The sequence below is a fragment of the Ahaetulla prasina genome, chromosome 5 (assembly GCF_028640845.1).
Source record: "Ahaetulla prasina isolate Xishuangbanna chromosome 5, ASM2864084v1, whole genome shotgun sequence".
NCBI lineage: Eukaryota > Metazoa > Chordata > Lepidosauria > Squamata > Colubridae > Ahaetulla > Ahaetulla prasina.
Genome location: NC_080543.1, coordinates 4,363,494 through 4,383,999, shown reverse-complemented (window position 1 = coordinate 4,383,999; position 20,506 = coordinate 4,363,494). Strand labels below are relative to the sequence as shown.

At 41.6% G+C, this 20,506-nt stretch overlaps 1 protein-coding gene across 1 annotated transcript in view; it reads left to right on the top strand.

Annotated features, from left to right (window-relative positions):
• The first annotated feature begins 2,696 nt into the window (after window positions 1–2,696).
• MYO7A (myosin VIIA) overlaps window positions 2,697–20,506 on the top strand; it is a 139,980-nt gene continuing 122,170 nt past the window's right edge. The window contains exons 1-5 of the mRNA XM_058185114.1: window positions 2,697–2,801; window positions 8,395–8,568; window positions 11,144–11,296; window positions 14,097–14,281; window positions 17,243–17,364. Of these exons, the coding sequence (XP_058041097.1) occupies window positions 2,697–2,801; window positions 8,395–8,568; window positions 11,144–11,296; window positions 14,097–14,281; window positions 17,243–17,364 (739 nt within the window). The remainder of the gene's footprint in view (window positions 2,802–8,394; window positions 8,569–11,143; window positions 11,297–14,096; window positions 14,282–17,242; window positions 17,365–20,506) is intronic.

The following is a 20,506-nucleotide window of genomic DNA, read 5'->3' as shown; positions in this document are numbered from 1 at the left end:
CTGCACTTGTGAAGTTAGTAACACGGTCGTTAAGTCAGAACAGAACTGGAAAAGTTTCTTGTTTCAAACAAATCCTTAATCTGGTTTGGAATTAAATTTACGCCTAAAGAAACACAGAGATTTCTCTGCTTCTAACACCATACTTTTCTAATTCTTTCTTTCTTTCTTTCTTTCTTTCTTTCTTTCTTTCTTTCTTTCTTTCTTTCTTTCTCTCTCTCTCTCTCTCACACACACTGTCTCTTTCTCTGTCTCCCTCTTTCTTTCTTTCTTTCTTTCTTTCTTTCTTTCTTTCTTTCTTTCTTTCTCTCTCTCTCTCTCTCACTGTCTCTTTCTCTGTCTCCCTCTTCTTTCTTTCTTTCTTTCTTTCTTTCTTTTCTTTCTCTCTCTCTCTCTCACACACACACTATCTCTTTCTCTGTCTCCCTCTTTCTTTCTTTCTTTCTTTCTTTCTTTCTTTCTTTCTTTCTTTCTTTCTCTCTCTCTTTGTATGTGTCTCTCTCTCTCTGTTTCTTTCTCTCTCTGTCTCTCTGTCTCTTTCTTTCTCTTTGTCTCTTTCTCTCTCTCTCTGTCTCTCTTTTCTCTGTCTCTGTCTCTCTCTCGGTCTCTCTCTCTTTCTTTCCCAAGAAGCAAAACCTCTTCAAGGAAAAACCTGGTGCCTTTTGAAAAAGCATTTTTTGGGATAACCATGACCTGGATGACTGAGAATCTCCATAGACACCTAGAATTCCAAGCCTAGAGAATTCTGCTTCCCGATCCCGTCTGCCTCGAAGGGCTGAAAGTTGAGTCTGAAAATTGAAATTATGAGACCGCAGTGTGTGGTAGCGCAGCAGCCCAAAAAGTTAATACCGTCTTTGGTTGTCTAAACAGAGGCACAAAATCCAAATCACATGACTTATTAGTACAACTTTATAAATCCTTAGTTACTGCAAGCCATTTTGGTCCCCACATTTGCAAAAAAAAAAGATATTGAGACTTTGGAAAAAATGCAACCAAGAGCAACTAAGACGATTAAGGGCCTGGAGACAAAAAAAAAATATGAAGAACGATTGCTGGATTTGAGTATGAACAGTCTAGAGAAAAGAAGGACCAGGTGGGGACATGATAGCAGTCTTCCAGTATCTCAGGGGCTGCCACAAAGAAGATTTGGGGGTCAACCTCTTCTCCAAAGCACCTGAAGGCAGGACAAGAAGCGACGGATGGAAACTCATCAAGGAGAGAAGCAACCTGGATTGAAGGAGAAACTTCCTAACAGCGAGAACAATGAATCAGCGAAATACTTTGTCTTCAGAGGTTATGGGTGCTTCATCATTGGAGGTTTTTAAAAAAGTTTAAAACTTTTTAAAGTTTTCTTTTAAAAAAAAGTTTTCTAGAGATTTTAAGACTCGGACAGGCTCTTGTCTGAAATTTTATAGGGTCTTCAGCTTCCGCAGGGAGTTGGACCAGGGGTGAAATGTAAAATTTGTTACTACCGGGTCTGTGGGCGTGGCTTGGTGGGGGGGATATGACTGGGTAGGCGTGGCCAACTTTTTTTTTTTTACTTTTAAAAGCATTTTTTTTCTACAACCTCTTCGGCCGATCGTCAGAGGCTTTTCTTTTCTTTTAAAAGCATTTTTTTTTGCCTTTAAAAGAAAAAAAAAAGCCACTGACGATCAGGCAACTCAGCTGGGATCGTCAGAGGAGCCTTTTTAAAAGCATTTTTTTCTACAACCTCTTCGGCCGAAGAGGTTTTAAAAGCCTCTGACGATCCCAGCTGAGCTGCACAATCGTCAGAGGCTTTTTTTTTTACTCTTAAAAGCATTTTTTCGGCCGAAGAAAAAATGCTTTTAAAAGTAAAAAACAAACAAACTCTGATGATCGCGTGGGCAGGGATTTTTGCTACCGGTTCTCCGAACCACCCGTCGCCATCGCTACCGGATCGAGCAATCCGGTCCGAACCGGGAGCATTTCACCCCTGAGTTGGACTAGAAGACCTCCAAGACTTAGACAGCTAAGTTCATTTCTATCCTTTGGGAATTTAAGATGCTCCTAGCTGGGCACGATACCACGGACTTAATTATTGAAAAGTTGGTTGCTATGGCTTCCCGGGCCCTGCGATCGGTGGAAGGCTAAAGCCAGATGGCTTCTGGTGGTGTACGATTCCTTCTTGTGCATTGGTTAACTTGGCGCTGAAAGGTATTAAGTTAATTAAAAGCCAATTGTTGAAAGAGGGATTTGCTGATCTGGCTTAATAATTGGCCCCCAAAAAAGTCCACAGGGACTCAACGGTTGAAAGACGTGAAGCTCAAAGGATCTCTCCTTTGTGGGAAAAAAAGAAAAAAGAAACGAAGAAAGGAAAACCCCAGGAAGGCGCGAAACATCTCGCGGACCCGAACATCGGAATTTGTATCTGGTTTTCGGCCGGGGCCAAAACCCCAGGAGGATCTTAGGAATTGTGGGGGGTGGACCAGCGTAAATCGAAATCCCCCCTCAAAAGATGCAAACTTTTGAATGAAGCAAAAGAGAGTCAAGAGAGGAGGCATTTTATGGATTAAGACAGGAGGAGACCTGTAGAAGAAGAAGAAGAAGAAGCTGGAGAAGGATTTATGTTCTACACCAGAAAGTAAGACCCAGAGCAAACTTTATGGTGCAGAGGAAGAAGGCCAGGGGTCAGTTACTGGCCCTCGGGAGGGCCCGCTAAGGGAAGCTGAAATGCCACCATGTTCCAGTACCACAGTGACATGGGGGTCCACGAGAGGGACCAGAAAAAATGGGCACTGATCCGAAACGTCAACCAAGCGTTGAAAGTCCACCCGCTTTTGTCGGTAAGAGAAAGTTGAGCCTTTGTTCTTTGGGAGAAATAGAAAATGGTCCGTCCCGTTGCACCCTTTCTCTGGAAGGAAGACGGAGTGGAGGAGGCGTTACTTACTTCTGAGTAAGCCTGAAGAAGACTCAGGGAAACAAAGGGGGCCTTTAAGGATCTGCTGGGGTGGGAGAAGGGGGTACTTTTTTTCCAATGGAGGACTTTTGTTTTAAGCCATGGCATTTCCTTGGCTTCTCAGCTGGTTGGAAAGCTGCCCGAAGTAACTGAAGTTTTTCATAACATGTGAAAGTATTAGTTGATGTATTAAGAATGACCTCTGGGTCTTGAAACAGAATGTCTCAAATTTTTGTGGGGGGGGGGGAAGAGAGAGAGAGAGAGAGAGTGAGAGAAAGGGAGAAAGAGAAAAGGGGAGAGAGAAAGAGGAGAGAGAGAGAAAAAAATAGGAGGAGAAAAGAGAAAAGAAGAATGAGAGAGAGAGAGAGAAAGAGAGAGAGAAAATAGGAGAGAGAGAAACAGAAGGAAAGAGAAAGAGAGAAGGGAAAGAAAGAGAAAGAGAGAAAAGAAAAGAGAAAGAGAAAAGAAAGAGAGAGAAAGAGAGAGAGAGAAAGAGAAGAGAAACAGAGAGAGAAAGAGAGAGAGAAAGAGGAGAAAGAAACAGAAGGAAGAGAGAGAGAAAGAGAGAAAATAGGAGGAGAAAGAAAGAGAGAAGGAAAGAGAGAAGGAAAGAAGAGAAAAGAAGAGAGAAGAAAAGGAGAAGAGAGAGAAAGAAAAGGAGAGAAAGAGAAAAGAAGAAAAGAGAAAGGAGAAAAGAGAGAAGAGAAGAGAGAAGGAAAGAGAGAGAGAGAAGAAAAGAGAAAATAGGAGAAAAAGAAAAAGAAAGAAAGAGAGAGAAGGAGAGAAAGAGGAGAGAGAAAGAGAAAGAAAATAGGAGAAAAAGAAACAGAAGGAAGAGAAAGAAAGAGAGAAGGAGAGAAAAGAAAGAGAGAGAAACAGAAAGAGAGAGAGAAAGAGGAGAGAGAGAAGGAGAAAGAAAAGAAAGAGAAAAAGGAGAGAAAAGAGAGAAAAGAAGAGAGAAGAGAAAGAGAGAGAGAGAAAGAGAAAAGAAAGAAGAGAGAAGAAAAGGAGAAGAGAGAGAAGAGAGAAGAAAAGAGAAGAGAGAAGGAAAGAGAGAAGAAAGAAAGAGAGAGAAAGGGAGAAAGAGAAAAGGGGAGAGAGAAAGAGGAGAGAGAGAGAAAAAAATAGGAGGAGAAAAGAGAAAAGAAGAATGAGAGAGAGAGAGAAAGAAAAGGAGAAGAGAGAAAATAGGAGGGAGAAAGAAACAGAAGGAAAGAGAGAGAAGGGGAAAGAAAGAGAAAATAGTAGGGAGAAGGAAAGAGAAAGAGGAGAAAGAAAGGGAAAAGAGGAAAGGCAAAGAAAATGAGAAAGAAAAGAGAGAGTAAAACGAGAAAGAGAAACAGAAGGAAAGAAAGAAAGAAAGAGAAAATAGGAGAGAAAGAAACAGAAGGAAAGAGAGAGAAAGAGAAAAGAAAAGGAGGAGAAAAGAAAATGAGAAAGAAAATAGGAGAGAAAAAAACAGAAGGAAAGAGAAAGAAAGGGAGAGAGAAGGAGAGAGAAAAAGAGAAAAGATAAGGAAAGAAACAGAAAGAGAGAGAGAAGGGGAAAGAAAGAGAAAAGGAGGGAGAAAGAAAGAGAAAGAGAAAATGAGAGAGGAAGAAAATGAGAAAGAAAATAGGAGAGAAAGAGAAACAGAAGGAAAGAAAGAAAAGAGGGAGAAAGAGAGAGAGAAAAGAGAGAGAGAGAAAAGGAGAGAGAAAAAGAGAAAAGATAAGGAGAGAAACAGGAGAAAGAGTCAGTTACTGCAATATTTTCAGTTTCTCTGCTTTTATGATATCAGGTTGGAATGTAGATCAGAGACTGCCCAGAATCTTCAGGGAGTTGGGTGGTTTTAATCAACATAATAAATAAATTAAAACAAACCAATAAATAAATAGAGCCTTGCTGAAAAATGGCTGTCCAGTTGTACTTGAACCTACCTGGCAAAGGGGATGCCAACAGGTGAGTGAATAGATTCTACTGTCAAATTACTTTTAACATTTAACATTTTTTTCCCAAGCAATCAACCCTCGTCTGTCTTTCTGTATCTTGAATTCTTTTTTTATAGAATAGAATAGAATAGAATAGAAATTTTTATTGGCCAAGTGTGATTGGACACACAAGGAATTTGTCTTTGGTGCCTATGCTCTCAGTGTACATAAAAGAAATAGAATAGAATAGAATAGAATAAGAATAGAATAGAATAGAATAGAATAGAATAGAATAGAATAGAATAGAATAGAATAGAATTTTTCATTGGCCAAGCATGATTGGACACACAAGGAATTTGTCTTGGTGCAGATGCTCTCAGTGCACATAAAAGAAAAGATACCTTCATCAAGGTACAACATTTACAACACAAATGATGGTCAATATATCAATATAAATCATAAGGATTACCAGCAACAAAGTTACAGTCATGCAGTCATAAGTGGAAAGAGATTGGTGATGGGAACGATGAGAAGATTAATAGTAGTGCAGATTTAGTAAATAGTTTGACAGTGTTGAGGGAATTATTTGTTTAGCAGAGTGATGGTGTTCGGGAAAAAACTGTTCTTGTATCTAGTTGTTCTGATGTACAATGCTCCATAGCATCATTTTAAGGGTAGGAGTTGAAACAGTTTATATCCAGGATGCGAGGGGTCTGTAAATATTTTCCCAGTCCTCTTTTTGACTCGTGCAGTATACAGGTCCTCCATGGAAGGCAGGTTGGTAGCCATTTTTTTTTTTGCAGTTCTAATGATCCTCTGAAGTCTGTGTCTGTCTTGTTGGGTTGCAGAACCAAACCAGACAGTTATAGAATAGAATAGAATAGAATAGAATAGAATAGAATAGAATAGAATAGAATAGAATAGAATAGAATTTATTGGCCAAGTGTGATTCGACACACAAGGAATTTGTCTTGGTGCATATGCTCTCAGTGTACATAAAAGAAAAAAAATACCTTCATCAAGGTACAACATTTACAACACAAATGATGGTCATTATAGAGGTACAAATGACAGACTCAATAATTCCTCTGTAGAACTGGATCAGCAGCTCCTTGGGCAGTTTGAGCTTTCTGAGTTGGTGCAGAAAGAACATTCTTTGCTGTGCTTTTTTGATGACGTTTTTGATGTTAGCTGTCCATTTTAGATCTTGCGATATGGTAGAACCTAGAAATTTGAAGGTTTCTACTGTTGATACTGTGTTGTCTAGTGTTGTGAGAGGTGGAAGTATGGAAGGGTTTCTCCTAAAGTCTACCACCATTTCTACGGTTTTGAGCGTGTTCAGTTCCAGATTGTTCCGGTCGCACCGCCAGGCTAGTCGTTTGACCTCCCGTCTATATGCGGAGTCATCATTGTCTCGAATGAGACCAATCACTGTTGTGTCATCTGCGAACTTCAGTAGTTTAATAGATGGATCGTTGGAGATGCAGTCATTGGTATACAGAGAGAAGAGAAGTGGGGAGAGCACACAGCCTTGGGGGGCCCCTGTGCTAATTGTACAGGTATCTGATGTGATCTTGCTTAACTTCACCTGCTGCTTCCTGTTGGTTAGGAAGCTTGTGATCCACTTACAAGTCTGTTCCAGTACCTGTAGCTGGTTTAGCTTAGTTAGAAGAGTGTCTGGGATGATGGGTGTTGAATGCTGAACTAAAATCTGCGAAGAGGACCCTTGCGTAGGTCTTTGGAGACTCAAGATGTTTTTTGCATCTTGCAAATCGGAAGAATTGAGAAGAGGCCCGAATTCAGAATTTAGAATAACAAGAGTCGTAAGGGACCTTGGAGGCCTTCTAGTCCAACCCCCGGCTTAGGCAGGAAACCCTACACCGCTTCAGACAAAATTATTTTCTCTGCGACTCCCCCTTGAAAAAGATGGTGGTTTCCTGTCCTGTATCTTCTCAAGGTTCGAGAAACGCGATTCCTTCTTGAAGTATGCAGCGGGTCCCCTACTTACGGCAGTTCATTTAGTGACGATTCGAAGTTGCAACGGTACTGGAAATTCCAAAGCTTTGGAATCGGAATTGTCTTCAGAAATGTTGGGGCTCTCCAGCTCTGGTGGAGAGAAGCATCACCTCTAGAGGCAGACAGTGGGTTCCTATCATATAGGAAGTCCTCGACTTACGACCTCCGTTGGGGCCAAAACTTCCGTTTGTAAAGCGAGCCAGTCCTTAAGTGACTTTTGCGCCATTTTGCGACGGGCTTCCCCGTCGACTTTGCTTGTCAGACCGTCGCAAAAGGGGAAATCACGTGACCCCCACCCCCCCGGGGGACGCTGCGATTTCGTCGTAAATATGAAGCAGTCGTCAAGCTTCCGAATGTAAATCATGTGACCCTGGGGGACGGGGGGGAGGGGGGCGATGTTGCAACGGTCATAAGTGTGAAAAACGGTCCTCCAGTCATTTCGGTCACTAAACGGTTCGGTTGTAACTTGAGGACGACCTGTCTTAAGAGGTGAATCCACTGCTAAATGTTGGAGATGCGATTGTGAAGATGCCACTTATTACCATATATGGTGGACTTGTAAAAAAGTTAAAGCATTTTGGATTAAAGTATGGTGGATCATGCAGAATATTTTGAAAAAGAAGATTAAGTTTACTCCACAGTTCTTTCTACTAGGAATAATTATGGATTGTACAGCTATAGAGACTAAATTGATTTTGAACTTAATAACAGCCGCGAGACTTTTGATTGCTCAATATTGGAAGAAAGAAGAATTACCTACAATTGAAGAATGGACACTCAAAGTATCAAATCTGGCAGAAATGGCAAAAATCTCTGCTTACTTGAAAGACTATACACAAGAAAAATATATTTTAGAATGGAAAATGTGGATTGATTATATTCAAAATAAGTATCAGATAAAAAATATCGAATAGCATATGAGTAAATTTAGGAAATATTTTGTATTAGATATATTTCTGAAGGAGAGGGGAATTGAGAGTGTGATTAAGTGTGGAGTGACTAGAGATTATAATTTAGGAATTATTTTGGATTATGATTGTTAGTTTGGATACCCTGCATTTTGTTCTGGGAAGTCGGGGTGGGGTGGTGGGGGGTAAGGGGGAGGGGAACTGGGGGGAGTTTGAGGGTAGAGATGGAGTGATGGTTAATGTACAGGGATTATTGAAGATGTATAAATATAATTAATGTAGGGTCGGGTCTGCCCAGTTACCATTTTAGAGCGGTGGGGAGGGAGAAAAGAGAGAGTAGGAGGTAGGAAAGAGGAGAAGAGGAAGGAAGAGGGGTAGAAGAGGGAGAAGGAAGGTGGAGGGTGGAGGGAGGAGAGGATGTAGATAAGAGAAGGAGAGGAAGGTCTGGAAAGTAAAAGAAAGTAGAAGAGGGAAGAGAGTTAAAAAGGGGGGTGGCGACTGGGCAAGCCCGACTAATTATATATAACTGTATATTGGATGAATTATTTGATATGATTGTAAAAATAAAACTTTAAAAAAAAAAAAAAAGAGGTGAATCCAGTGGTGGGTATTCAGCTGGTTCGGATCGATTCGGGCGAACCGGTAGTGGCGATCTGCGGGCGATATTTCTTCCGGACTTCAATGTCCTGTCTGTATTTTCTCCCAGGGGGATTATGTATGGATGGACCTCAGGACCAGGCGGGAATTCGATGTTCCCATCGGAGCAGTGGTCAAGCTGTGCGATTCCGGACAGATCCAGGTGATCGACGACGAAGGAAATGTACGTAAAACGAAACGTGAGATGAACCTCCTCGGTCTCTTTGCCGTTCCTGACCTAACATTCTTGAGGTCTTTACGAGTTGTCCTCGACTTGCAACAGCTCATTTAGTGACCGTTCAACGGTCACTAAACGGAAGGTTCAACGTGAGATGAACCTCCTCAGTCTCTTTGCTGTTCCTGACCTACAGTCTTGAGGTCTTTACAAGTTGTCCTCGACTTAAAACAGCTCATTTAGTGACCGTTCACTAAATGGCCAAGAAGCGAAACGTCTTCGAGGGAGGGGGGGTTTAAAAAAAAAACCCAAGGAAGTCCAGTTGCCTTTTGAAAAGCATCTTTCGGACAACCATGATTGGTGCGGTGGCCTAGAGGTGGAGCTCTCGCCTCACAATCAGGAGGCTGTGAGTTCGATCCTAGGTAGAGGCAGATATTTCTCTATCTCTGGGCAATGATGAGAATATATCTGCCGAACAAAACTCCGCATTGGCGACAGGGAAGGGCATCCGGCCAGTAAACACTTAGCTCCATTCAGTTGCCCAGACTCCACCCTGCAAGGGATTATGGGGTCGTTAAAAGATGATGATCTTTGGGAAAATCCATGATCTGGATGACTGAGAATCTCCATAGACGTCCGATGAAGTGTTCAACAACTTGTTAAATAGCGCCCAATGTTCACGTCTGTCAAGATCCTTCTGCATCTTGAGCCTATCTTCTGGAGAGTTGGCTATTCCTGCCAGCGTGGTGTCGTCTGCAAATTTGATGAGTTCCCCATCTATCCCCTCGTCCAAGTCATTGATGAAGATGTTGACGATTCCTGGGCCTAAAACAGAGCCTTGGGGTACTCCACTGCATACTTCCCTCCATGTGGATGCAGTTCCATTGATAACTGTTTGTCTGAAGTGGTGTAGGGTTTCCTGCTTAAGCTGGGGGTTGGACTAGAAGACCTCCAAGAACCCTTCCGACTTGGTTATTCTATTCTATTCTATTCTATTCTATTCTATTCTATTCTATTCTATTCTATTCTATTCTATTCTATTCTATTCTATTCCATTCTTAATTCTATTCTATTTTAAATTCTATTATATTCTGTTCTGTTCTGTTCTATTCTACTCTATACTCTACTTTATTCTATTCCATTCCATTCCATTCCATTCTATTCTTAATTCTATTCTATTCTATTTTAAATTCTATTCTATTCTATTCTATTCTATTCTATTTTCTATTCTTTATATTCTATTCTATTCCATTCCATTCCATTCCATTCCATTCTATTTCATTCCATTCTTAATTCTATTCTATTCTAAATTCTATTCTATTCTATTCCATTCCATTCCATTCCATTCCATTCCATTCTATTCTTAATTCTATTCTATTCTTAATTCTATTCTATTCTATTTTAAATTCTATTCTATTCTATTCTATTTTATTTTATATTCTTAATTCTATTCTATTCCATTCCATTCCATTCCATTCCATTCCATTCTTAATTCTATTCTATTTTAAATTCTATTCTATTCTATTCTATTCTATTCTATTCTATTTTATTCTATTCTATTCTATTCCATTCCATTCTTAATTCTATTCTATTCTATTTTAAATTCTATTCTATTCTATTTTATTATATTTAATATTCTTAATTCTATTCTATTCCATTCCATTCCATTCTTAATTCTATTCTAGTTTAAATTCTATTCTATTCTATTCTTAATTCTATTCTATTCTCAAAAGCTTCTACCTTTTAATCACATGTCTTAGTTGGGAAAGGAGCTAGTCCCTTTGATTTGCTACCTCCCTAGAGGAACACAGCTTTGCTGTGGTGAGTTTTCCCTAAAGCCCAGTTCCTTAAGATGTTCTGCAAAGCAACATACATTGTGAAGCATTTGAACTGGTGCTTTAACCATGTGCAGTTCGATGCTCGACTAACAGAAGGATACAGTCAAGATTAAGTGAGATACTAATACCATTTTGTAAAGCCCTAGTAACACCACACCTAGAGTACTGCATCTAGTTTTGGTCACCACACTATTACAAAGATGTTGAAACTCTAGAAAGAGTGCAGAGAAGAGCAACCAGGATTATTAGGGGACTGGAGGCTAAAATATACGATATTAAAACAGTTGCAGGAACTGGGCCTGGCTAGTCTAGTGAAGAGAAGGACCAGGGGAGACATGATAGCATCTTCCAATATTTGAGAGGCTGCCACAGAGAGGAGGAAGGAGGTCAAGCTATTCTCCAAAGCACCTGAAGGCCAGACAAGGAACAATGGATGGAAACTGACCACAGAGAGATTCAACCTGGAAATAAGGAGGAATTTTCTGACCAAACAATCAACAAATGGAACAGCTTTCCTTTGTAGATTGTGGGAGCTTCATCCCTGGAGTCATTCAAGAAGGGACTGGACTGCCATCTGTCAGAAATGGTGTAGGGTCTCCTGCTTGGGCAGGGGGTTGGACTACATGACCTCCCAGGTCCCTTCTAGCTCTGTTAATCAGTAATTTAGACTTGAACTGCTGGCCTTGTATTCGTCTTTCCTTTCCGTCTGGATAAGGCTTACTTGATTATTATTATTATTTTTTCAGGAGCACTGGGTCTCTCCTCAAAATGCCAGCCACATCAAACCGATGCACCCCACTTCGATCCATGGGGTGGAAGACATGATCCGTTTGGGGGATCTGAACGAGGCCGGCATTCTGAGAAATCTTCTCATCCGTTACCGGGAGCGCCTGATTTACGTGAGTGTTTTCTCTTCTCTTCTCTTTTCTCTTCTCCATTCTTCCTCCTCTCCTCTCCTCTCCTCTCCTTTCCTCTCCTCTCCTCTCCTCTTCCCTTCTCTTCCCTTGCCTTCCCTTTCCTTCCCTTCCCGTCTCTCCTTTTCTCTCCTTTCGTAACCTGTTCTCTTCTCTCCTTCTCTTCTATTTTTTCTTCTCTTCTCTTCTCTTCAGTTCTCTTCTCTTCTCTTCTCCTCTTCTCTTCTCCTTTCCTTCTCTTCTCCATCCTTCCTTCTCTCCTCTTCTCTCCTTCTCTCTTTCTTCTCTTCTCCTCTTCTCTTCTCCTTTCCTTCTCTTCTCCATCCTTCCTTCTCTCCTCTCCTCTTCAGTTCTCTTCTCTTCCCTTCCCTTCTCTCCTCTCCTTTCGTAACCTGTTGTCTTCTCTCTTTTTCTCTTCTCTTCTCTTCTCTTCTCTTCTCTTCTCTTCTCTTCTCTTCTCTTCTCTTCTCTTCTCTCTCTCTCCTTCCTTCCTTCCTTCCTTCCTTCCTTCCTTCTCTTCTTCTCTCCTTCTCTTCTATTTTTTCTTCTCTTCTCTTCTCTTCAGTTCTCTTCTCTTCTCTTCTCCTCTTCTCTTCTCCTTTCCTTCTCTTCTCCTTCTCTCTCTTCTCTTCTCTTCTCTCCTTCTCTCTTTCTTCTCCTTCTCTTTCCTTTCCTTCTCTTCTCCATCCTTCCTTCTCTCCTCTCCTCTTCAGTTCTCTTCTCTTCCCTTCCCTTCTCTCCTCTCCTTTCGTAACCTCTCTTTCTTTTATTTTATTTTCTCTTCTCTTCTCTTCTCTTCTCTTCTCTTCTCTTCTCTTCTCTTCTCTTCTCCTCTCCTCTCCTCTCTTCTCTTCTCTTCCCTTCCCTTCCCTTCTCTCCTTTCGTAACCTGTTCTCTTCTCTCCTTCTCTTCTATTTTTTCTTCTCTTCTCTTCTCTTCAGTTCTCTTCTCTTCTCTTCTCTCTTCTCTTCTCTTCTACTTTCCTTCTTGTCTCCATCCTTCTCTTCTCTTCTCTTCTCTCCTTCTCTTCTCTTTTCTTCTCCTTCTCTTCTCTTCTCCTTTCCTTCTCTTCTCCATCCTTCCTTCTCTCCTCTCCTCTTCAGTTCTCTTCTCTTCCCTTCCCTTCTCTCCTCTCCTTTCGTAACCTCTCTTTATTTTATTTTATTTTATTTTATTTTATTTTATTTTATTTTCTCTTCTCTTCTCTTCTCTTCTCTTCTCTTCTCTTCTCTTCTCTTCCCTTCCCTTCCCTTCCCTTCCCTTCTCTCCTTTCGTAACCTGTTCTCTTCTCTCCTCTTCTGTTATCTCTTCTCTTCTCTTCTCTTCTCTTCTCTTCTCTTCTCTTCTCTCCTCTTCTTTGGAAAAAAAGGTTATTTTCAAACAAAATAACATTTTCCTGCTCCCTCTGCTTTGAAACCTAGACTAACTGTGGCGGAAGGGTAAGTACATCCAGTGCCTTGTTGTCACATTGTCTTATGCTCGACTCTTTATTTGATGTTACTTTTTCCGGATCGCTTCCCTCTGCTTGCTTGGCTTGGAGGGGAGGGGAGGGGGGCACATTTATGTCAACCCCCAAACTGGTTGCTCGCTGCATGGTTTTGCAGCTTTGCAAAAAAGAAAAAAAAAATAGCAAGGACCCCCCAGGAGAACTCTTGAGAGGGGCCAATCCTTCGCAATTATTCTGTTTTTTTGGTTAACGCTTTCATTTGGCTGGAGTCCGTATTGTCTCTGCTACTGAAATGGCTTTGGGCTGAAAAATAGCAATGCACAATTCAGTCTTGCTGTTTGTGGCAATTGTGGGGTTGAATGGGGAAGTTTTCCAATTTTCTTTTTCCCACGGGTCCTTGGGAAAAATGGGAGCACTACTTTCGCAACAGAGAAGTCACATTTTCTGCTGATGGATGTTACAGCCACGTTTCTCAACCCTGGCAACTTCAAAGATGGGTGGAGTTCAATTCCCAGTATTCCCCAGGCAGTATGGCTGGCTGGGGAATTCTGGGAGTTGAAGTCCATCCATGCTGGCTGGGGAATTCTGGGAGCTGAAGGCTACCAATGCTGGCTGGGGCATTCTGGGAGTTGAAGTCCACCCATGCTGGCTGGGGAATTCTGGGAGTTGAAATCTGTCCATGCTGGTCAAGGAATTCTGGAAGTCCATCCGTGCTACTCAAGAAATTCTGGGTGTTGAAGGCCACACATACTGGCTGGGGAATTGTGGGAGTTGAAGTCCATCCGTGCTGGCTGGGGAATTGTGGGAGTTGAAGTCCACCCATGCAGGAATAGATAAAAGGTTACATTCCTTTTTTTTTTGTTATCATTCCAGGCTAAGTTCTTTTATTAAATTGTCAGAATAATAATAATTGTCACATTTATAAAAGTAAATAAATAAGGTTAAAGTTTACAACAGGTGTTGCTGATCCCTTATCAAAGTATTTGTTATTAAACCGTCAACATAATAATATAAGCAACCAAAACAGATTCCAACTGTCAACAATACCAAATTATGTGGACCTTACTCCTGCTGCTGTTGCTGAGCTTGTAGTACTATACTAATGTGCTACTCAGTTATATTAAAAAGATTAACTAGACAAAAATTCCAAATGCAGCCAGAATCATCTGGCGTAACAGCAACAATAATAATAACAGCAGCAGCAGCAATAACAATAATCATTTAAGCCTCATCATGAAGGGGCCAATGGGTAATTAGACCCCTTGCCCAATTATTTTTACTCTCTGCCCTTGTGTCCGTGCCTTTGTGTATGTGTGTTGATTTCTTTTTGTTCTCCAGACGTATACAGGCTCAATCCTGGTGGCCGTCAATCCCTACCAGTTGCTTCCCATTTACTCCCCGGAGCAGATCCGTCTCTACACCAACAAAAAGATCGGGGAGATGCCCCCCCATATTTTTGCCATCGCGGACAATTGCTACTTCAACATGCAGAGGAACAACAAGGACCAGTGTTGTATTATAAGGCAAGTGGGGAGATATCGGGACCCATTAAAACCTCGGGTTCTTGGCACCCACCGGGTGTTGTGACAGGTAGTAATAAACTTCGTCTGTGGAAAAACAAACTTTATTCGAACAGCTGGGAATTACTTCATTCCCAGCGTCCTTCAACTCAAAGTAAAACAAATGCCTCCCAACACAAATTCTTCAGTTATCTCACAAACCTGGTCCAGTTAGGCAAACTGCCAAAGGCCCTTCCTGGCAAACGTCCAGAAGCCACAAAAACAAAGATGTTATACGAAGCAGAAGACGGAGCAGAAGAAGCAGCTACAACGTTGTTTTCCGGCAAAGCTGAAACGCCGTTGCTGGTCTGTTTTAAGCCTTATGGGAGGGGCCAATCATCTCCTGGCCTTACTCCTGAGTCGTCCTCTTTGCTTGAGCTGCTCTTGCCTTCCGGCAGCTCTTCTCATGCGTGCGTTAGGAATAGGCGCCTCCTGTTCCTCTGCCTCAGTACTATCAGTCTCTGGAGGCTCTGGAGTCTGCACCTCATTCCCCGATGGCCCTGGCCCCACCTCAGCCTCATCGCTGTCCAACTTCCTTGCCAGCTCTGTAGGCTGCTGACGGACCACAACACTGGGATCCCCCGGGTGTCATGCCCAAAGAACCAAGAACAACCCTTAGAGCGTTTCTGAGTAATGTCTTTATTGCTGTTCACCTACAGACTGAATCTTGCCAGACTAAAGCAATTATATGCACAAATATTAGTTGTGATATAATAGATACAAACTCATGGTAAACTACTCCAAACTTGATTGCAGAAAATATGACTTCAGCAACAGAGTGGTCAATGCCTGGACTGCACTACCTGACTCTGTGGTTTCTTCCCCAAACCCCCAAAACTTTAACCTTAGACGGTCTACTGTTGACTTCACCCCATTCCTAAGAGGTCTGTAAGGGGCGTGCATAAGCGCACCTATGTGCCTACTGTCCCTGTCCTAATATTCCTTTTTACTTACTCTTTTCATGTATCCAAAGTATGTTTATACTTTTACCCAGGAATGAAATGTAAAATTTGTTACTACCGGTTCTGTGGGCGTGGCTTGGTGTGATTGGGTGGGCGTGGCCAACTTTTTTTTTTTACTTTAAAAGCATTTTTTCTACAACGTCTTCGGCTGAAGAGGTTGTAAAAAAATGCTTTTAAAAGCCTCTGATAATCAGGCAACTCAGCTGGGGAAAAAAAAGCTTTTAAAGAGTTCTGACGATCCCAGCTGAGTTGCCTGAGTGCCAGAACCTTTTAAAAGCATTTTTTGTTACAACCTCTTCGGCTGAAGAGCTTTGTAGAAAACACGCTTTTAAAGGGTTCTGGCGATCCCAGCTGAGTCGTGCTTTTTTTTTTTTTTACTTTTAAAAGCATTATTTTCGGCCGAAGAAAAAAATGCTTTTAAAAGTTAAAAAAACAACAACCTTCTGATGATCGCATGGCTCAGCTGGAGTGGGGGGGGCAGGGATTTTTACTACCGGTTCTCCGAACCACCCGCCGTCATCGCTACCGGATCGAGCGATCCGGTCCGAACCGGGAGCATTTCACCCCTGCTTTTACCTGTTATCTTATATATGACTGACAAATAAATAAATAAAAATATTGTGGAGGTCTTCTAGTCTAGGGGTCTCCAACCTTGGTAACTTTAAGCCTGGTGGACTTCAACTCCCAAAATTCCCCAGCCAGCTTTGCTTTGCTGGCTGGGGAATTCTGGGAGTTGAAGTCCTCTAGGCTTAAAGTTACCAAGGTTGGAGACCCCTGTTCTGGTCCAGCCCCCTGCTCAAGCAGGAGACCCTATACCACTGTTGGCGAACCTTTTCGGCAGCGAGTGCAGAAACTGAAGCATGTGTGTAAGTGTGTATGTGCCAGAAACTGGAAGACCAGCTGCCTGGCACACACATGTGCACTGCAAAGCTGCTGTTCCAGTTTCCGGCGCTCCCATGCACGTGAAGACCAGCTGACCGGTCCACCAGAACCTGGAAGAACAACAAGCGATGGCTCACATACCCAGAAAGGTGGCTCTGTGTGCTACTTCCGGCACACCTGCCATAGGTTCACCATCACGGCCCTACACCAGTTAAAACTTCCAGTGTTGGAAGCATTCACAACTTCTGGTGGCAAGTTGTTCCACTGGTTAATTGTTCTCACTGTCAGGAAATTTCTCCTTAGTTCTAGGTTGCTTCTCTCCTTGGTTAGTTTCCATCCATCCAAGAAAGAAAAAAGAGAACGAGGGAGAGAGAGTTAGGGAACAAAGAAGAAAAAAGAGAGAAAGAGAGAGAAGGAAGGAAGGAAGGAAGGAAGGAAGGAAGGAAGGAAGGAAGGAAGGAAGGAAGGAGAGAGTAAGAAGGAAGGAAGGAAAAAGAAAGGAAGGAAGGAAGGCAGGAAAGAAAGAAAGAAAGAAAGAAAGAAAGAAAGAAAGAAAGAAATATTCATTTTCCCAGCCTTTTTGTCAAGCTTGAGGTGGTCAGAGTAGCCAGGAGATTGGAAAAAGACATATTTCATCAGGTAGAACTCTAACTTGCTCATTTCCATCCATATTTTTGCTAAAAACAATTTTTTAAAATGGAGAAAACCAACCACTTTGCCATCAAATGACAGTGAGAAGAATTAACCAGTGGAACGATTTGCCTCCAGGAGCTGTGAATGCCCCAACACTGGAAGTTTTTTAGAAGAGATTGGACAACCGTTTATCTGAAGTGGTGTGGGGTTTCCTGCTTGAGGAGGGGGTTGGACTAGAAGACCTCCAAGGTCCCTTCCAACTCTGTTATTCCGTTAACTATAGTGTTCATTTATCAACTGGGCAAAAAAAGGTCACAACACAGGTCAAAACTCACTTAACAAATGTATCACTTAGCCACCGAAATCTGGGGCTCAGTTGTGGTCGTAAGTTGAAAATTACCTGTACACTTTTTAAAAAAAAAATATATTTTTTTTTTTGTTCTCGCAGCGGTGAGTCGGGCGCGGGAAAAACCGAAAGCACGAAGCTGATCCTCCAGTTCCTGGCGGCCATCAGTGGTCAGCATTCCTGGATCGAACAGCAGGTTCTGGAAGCCAACCCTATCTTGGAAGGTGAGTTTTTCCGCCTGGCACAGAAAAAGTAACTTTGGGCACAAAAGATGAGTAGATGATAACTCTGATCTGACTCCAGAGCCTTCAAGAGACCAACTAACCAACATTGGGCCACTGTCGCTCTGTTTCTTTGACCATGCTGGTTAAGTTGATATGCAGAAATCTGCAACTGTAACCCATCCATCAGTCGTGGAATACAGAGTGCAGAGAAGAGCAACCAAGAGGATTAGGGGACTGGAGGCTAAAACAGTTGCAGAAACTGGGTATGATTAATGAAAAGAAGGACCAGGGGAGACATGACAGCAGTGTTCCAATATCTCAGGGGCTGCCCCAAAGAAGAGGGAGTCAAGCTATTCTCCAAAGCACCTGAAGGCAGAACAAGAAGCAATAGATGGAAACTAATCAAGGAGAGAAGCAACTTAGAACTAAGGAGAAATTTCCTGACAGTTAGAATGTTTATAACAGTTAATAAGTGGAACGACTTGCCTGCAGGAGTTGTGAATGCTCCAACACTGAAAGTTTTTAAGAAGATGTTGAAGAACCATTTTGTCTGAAGTGGTGTAGGGTTTCCTGCCTGGGCAGGGGGTTGGACTAGAAGACCTCCAAGGTCCCTTCTAACTCTGGTATTTTGTTTTTGGGTATGTCTAGTTTTATTTATTTATTTATTTATTTTTATTTGCATTTATATCCCGCCCTTCTCCAAAGACTCAGGGCGGCTTACACTATGTTAGCAATAGTCTTCATCCTTTTGTATATATATATATATATATATATATATATATATATATATATATATATATATATATATATATATATATATATATATATATATATATATATATATATATATATATATATATACAAAGTCAACTTATTGCCCCCAACAATCTGGCTCCTCATTTTACCTACCTTATAAAGGAGGGAAGGCTGAGTCAACCTTGGGCCTGGTGGGACTTGAACTTGCAGTAATTGCAAGCAGCTGTATTAATAACAGATTTATTTATTTATTTTGTCATACAGTATATATAAGCATAAGCATGAGATAACTATACAATATATAAACATATATATAAGCATAAGTATGTAATAACTATATTAATTGGATATAATGAAAGGAAACAATAGGACAGGAACAGTAGGCATGCTTGTGCTCTTATGCATGTCCCTTACGGACCTTTTAGGAATGGGGTGAGGTCAATAGTAGACAGTTTTTGGTTGAAGCTTTGGGGATTTTGGGAAGAGACCACAGAGTCAGATAGTGTATTCCAAGTATTAACAACTCTGTTACTGAAGTCATATTTTCTGCAATCAAGATTGAAACGGTTAACATTAAGCTTAAATCTATTGTTTGCTCGTGTATTGTTGCAATTGAAGCTGAAGTAGTCTTCGACAGGAAAGACATTGTAATAGATGATTCTAGAATAGAATAGAATAGAATAGAATAGAATAGAATAGAATAGAATAGAATAGAATAGAATAGAATAGAATTTTATTGGCCAAGTGTGATTGGACACACAAGGAATTTGTCTTGGTGCATATGCTCTCAGTGTACATAAAAGAAAAGATACGTTCATCAAGGTACAACATTTACAACACAATTGATGATCAATATATCAATATAAATCATAAGGATTGCCAGCAACAAGTTATAGTCATACAGTCATAAGTGGAAAGAGATTGCTGATGGGAACTATGAAACGATTAATAGTAGTGCAGATTCAGTAAATAGTCTGACAGTGTTGAGGGAATTATTTGTTTAGCAGAGTGATGGCCTTCGGGGAAAAACTGTCCTTGTGTCTAGTTGTTCTGGTGTGCAATGCTCTATAGCGTCGTTTTGAGGGTAGGAGTTGAAACAGTTTATGTCCAGGATGCGAGGGATCTGCAAATATTTTCACGGCCCTCTTCTTGATTCGTGCAGTATACAGGTCCTCAATGGAAGGCAATGAGTTCTATGAGTTAAACTCAGGTCATGTCGAAGGCGGTGTAGTTCTAAATTTTCTAAACCCAGGATTTCAAGTCTGGTGGCATAAGACTTTTTGTTGTATTCAGAGGAGTGGAGAACTCTTCTTGTAAAATATTTCTGGACACGCTCAATTGTACTGATGTCAGAAATGTGGTATGGGTTCCAGACAGTTGAGCTGTATTCAAAAATTGGTCTAGCAAATGTTTTATATGCTCTGGTTAGTAGTGTAGTGTTTTTGGAGAAGAAGCTACGCAAGAGTTTAATGAGACGTTTAATGTTTAATGAGAAGTTAAACATTAAACTTCTTTAAAGTTAAAGTTTAATGAGAAGAAGGACTAGGGAAGACATGATTGCAGTCTTCCAATATTGGAGGGGCTGCCACAGAGAGGACGGGGGTCAAGCTATTCTCCAAAAAGCACCTGAGGGCAGGACAAGAAGCAATGGGTGGAAACTAATCAAGGAGAGAAGCAACTTAGGAGAAGTTTCCTGACAGTGAGAACAATGAATCAGTGGAACAACTTGCCTCCAGAAGTTGTAAATGCTCCAACACTGGAAATTTTTAAGAAGAGATTTGTCTCGGATGGTATAGGGCAGGGATGGCGAACCTGTTTGGCATCGAGTGCCCAAACCGCAACACGGGTGTGTGCGCCAGAGCTCCGGAAACTTGGAAACCAGCTGGTGTTCTGGTTTCCGGTGCGCACATTACACGCTGGCCAGCTGGTCTTTGCGCACACCAGAGCCTTGGAAACTCAGACCTGCGCACCAGCCAGCTGGTCTTCGGGCTCCAGGCACGCACAAAGATCAGCTGGCTGGCACACATGCACGCGCTGGAAACCAGAAGAGCAGCTGGCAATGGCACACGTGCCCACAGAGAGGTTCTCGGCATGCCACCTCTGGCATATGTGTCATAGGTCCTCCATGACAGGTATAGGGTCTCCTGCTTGAGCAGTGGGTTGGACTAGAAGACCTCCGAGGTCCCTTCCAGCTCTGTTATTCACTATTCTAAACTTTTGGGTGGTTTAAAACATGATTGTTTTAATGTAACAGTCCTTTTCTATTCCATTCCATTATTTTTAATTCTATTCTATTTTTAATTCTGTTCTATTCTATTCTATTCTATTCTATTCTATTCTATTCTAGTCTAGTCTAGTCTAGTCTAGTCTAGTCTAGTCTAGTCTA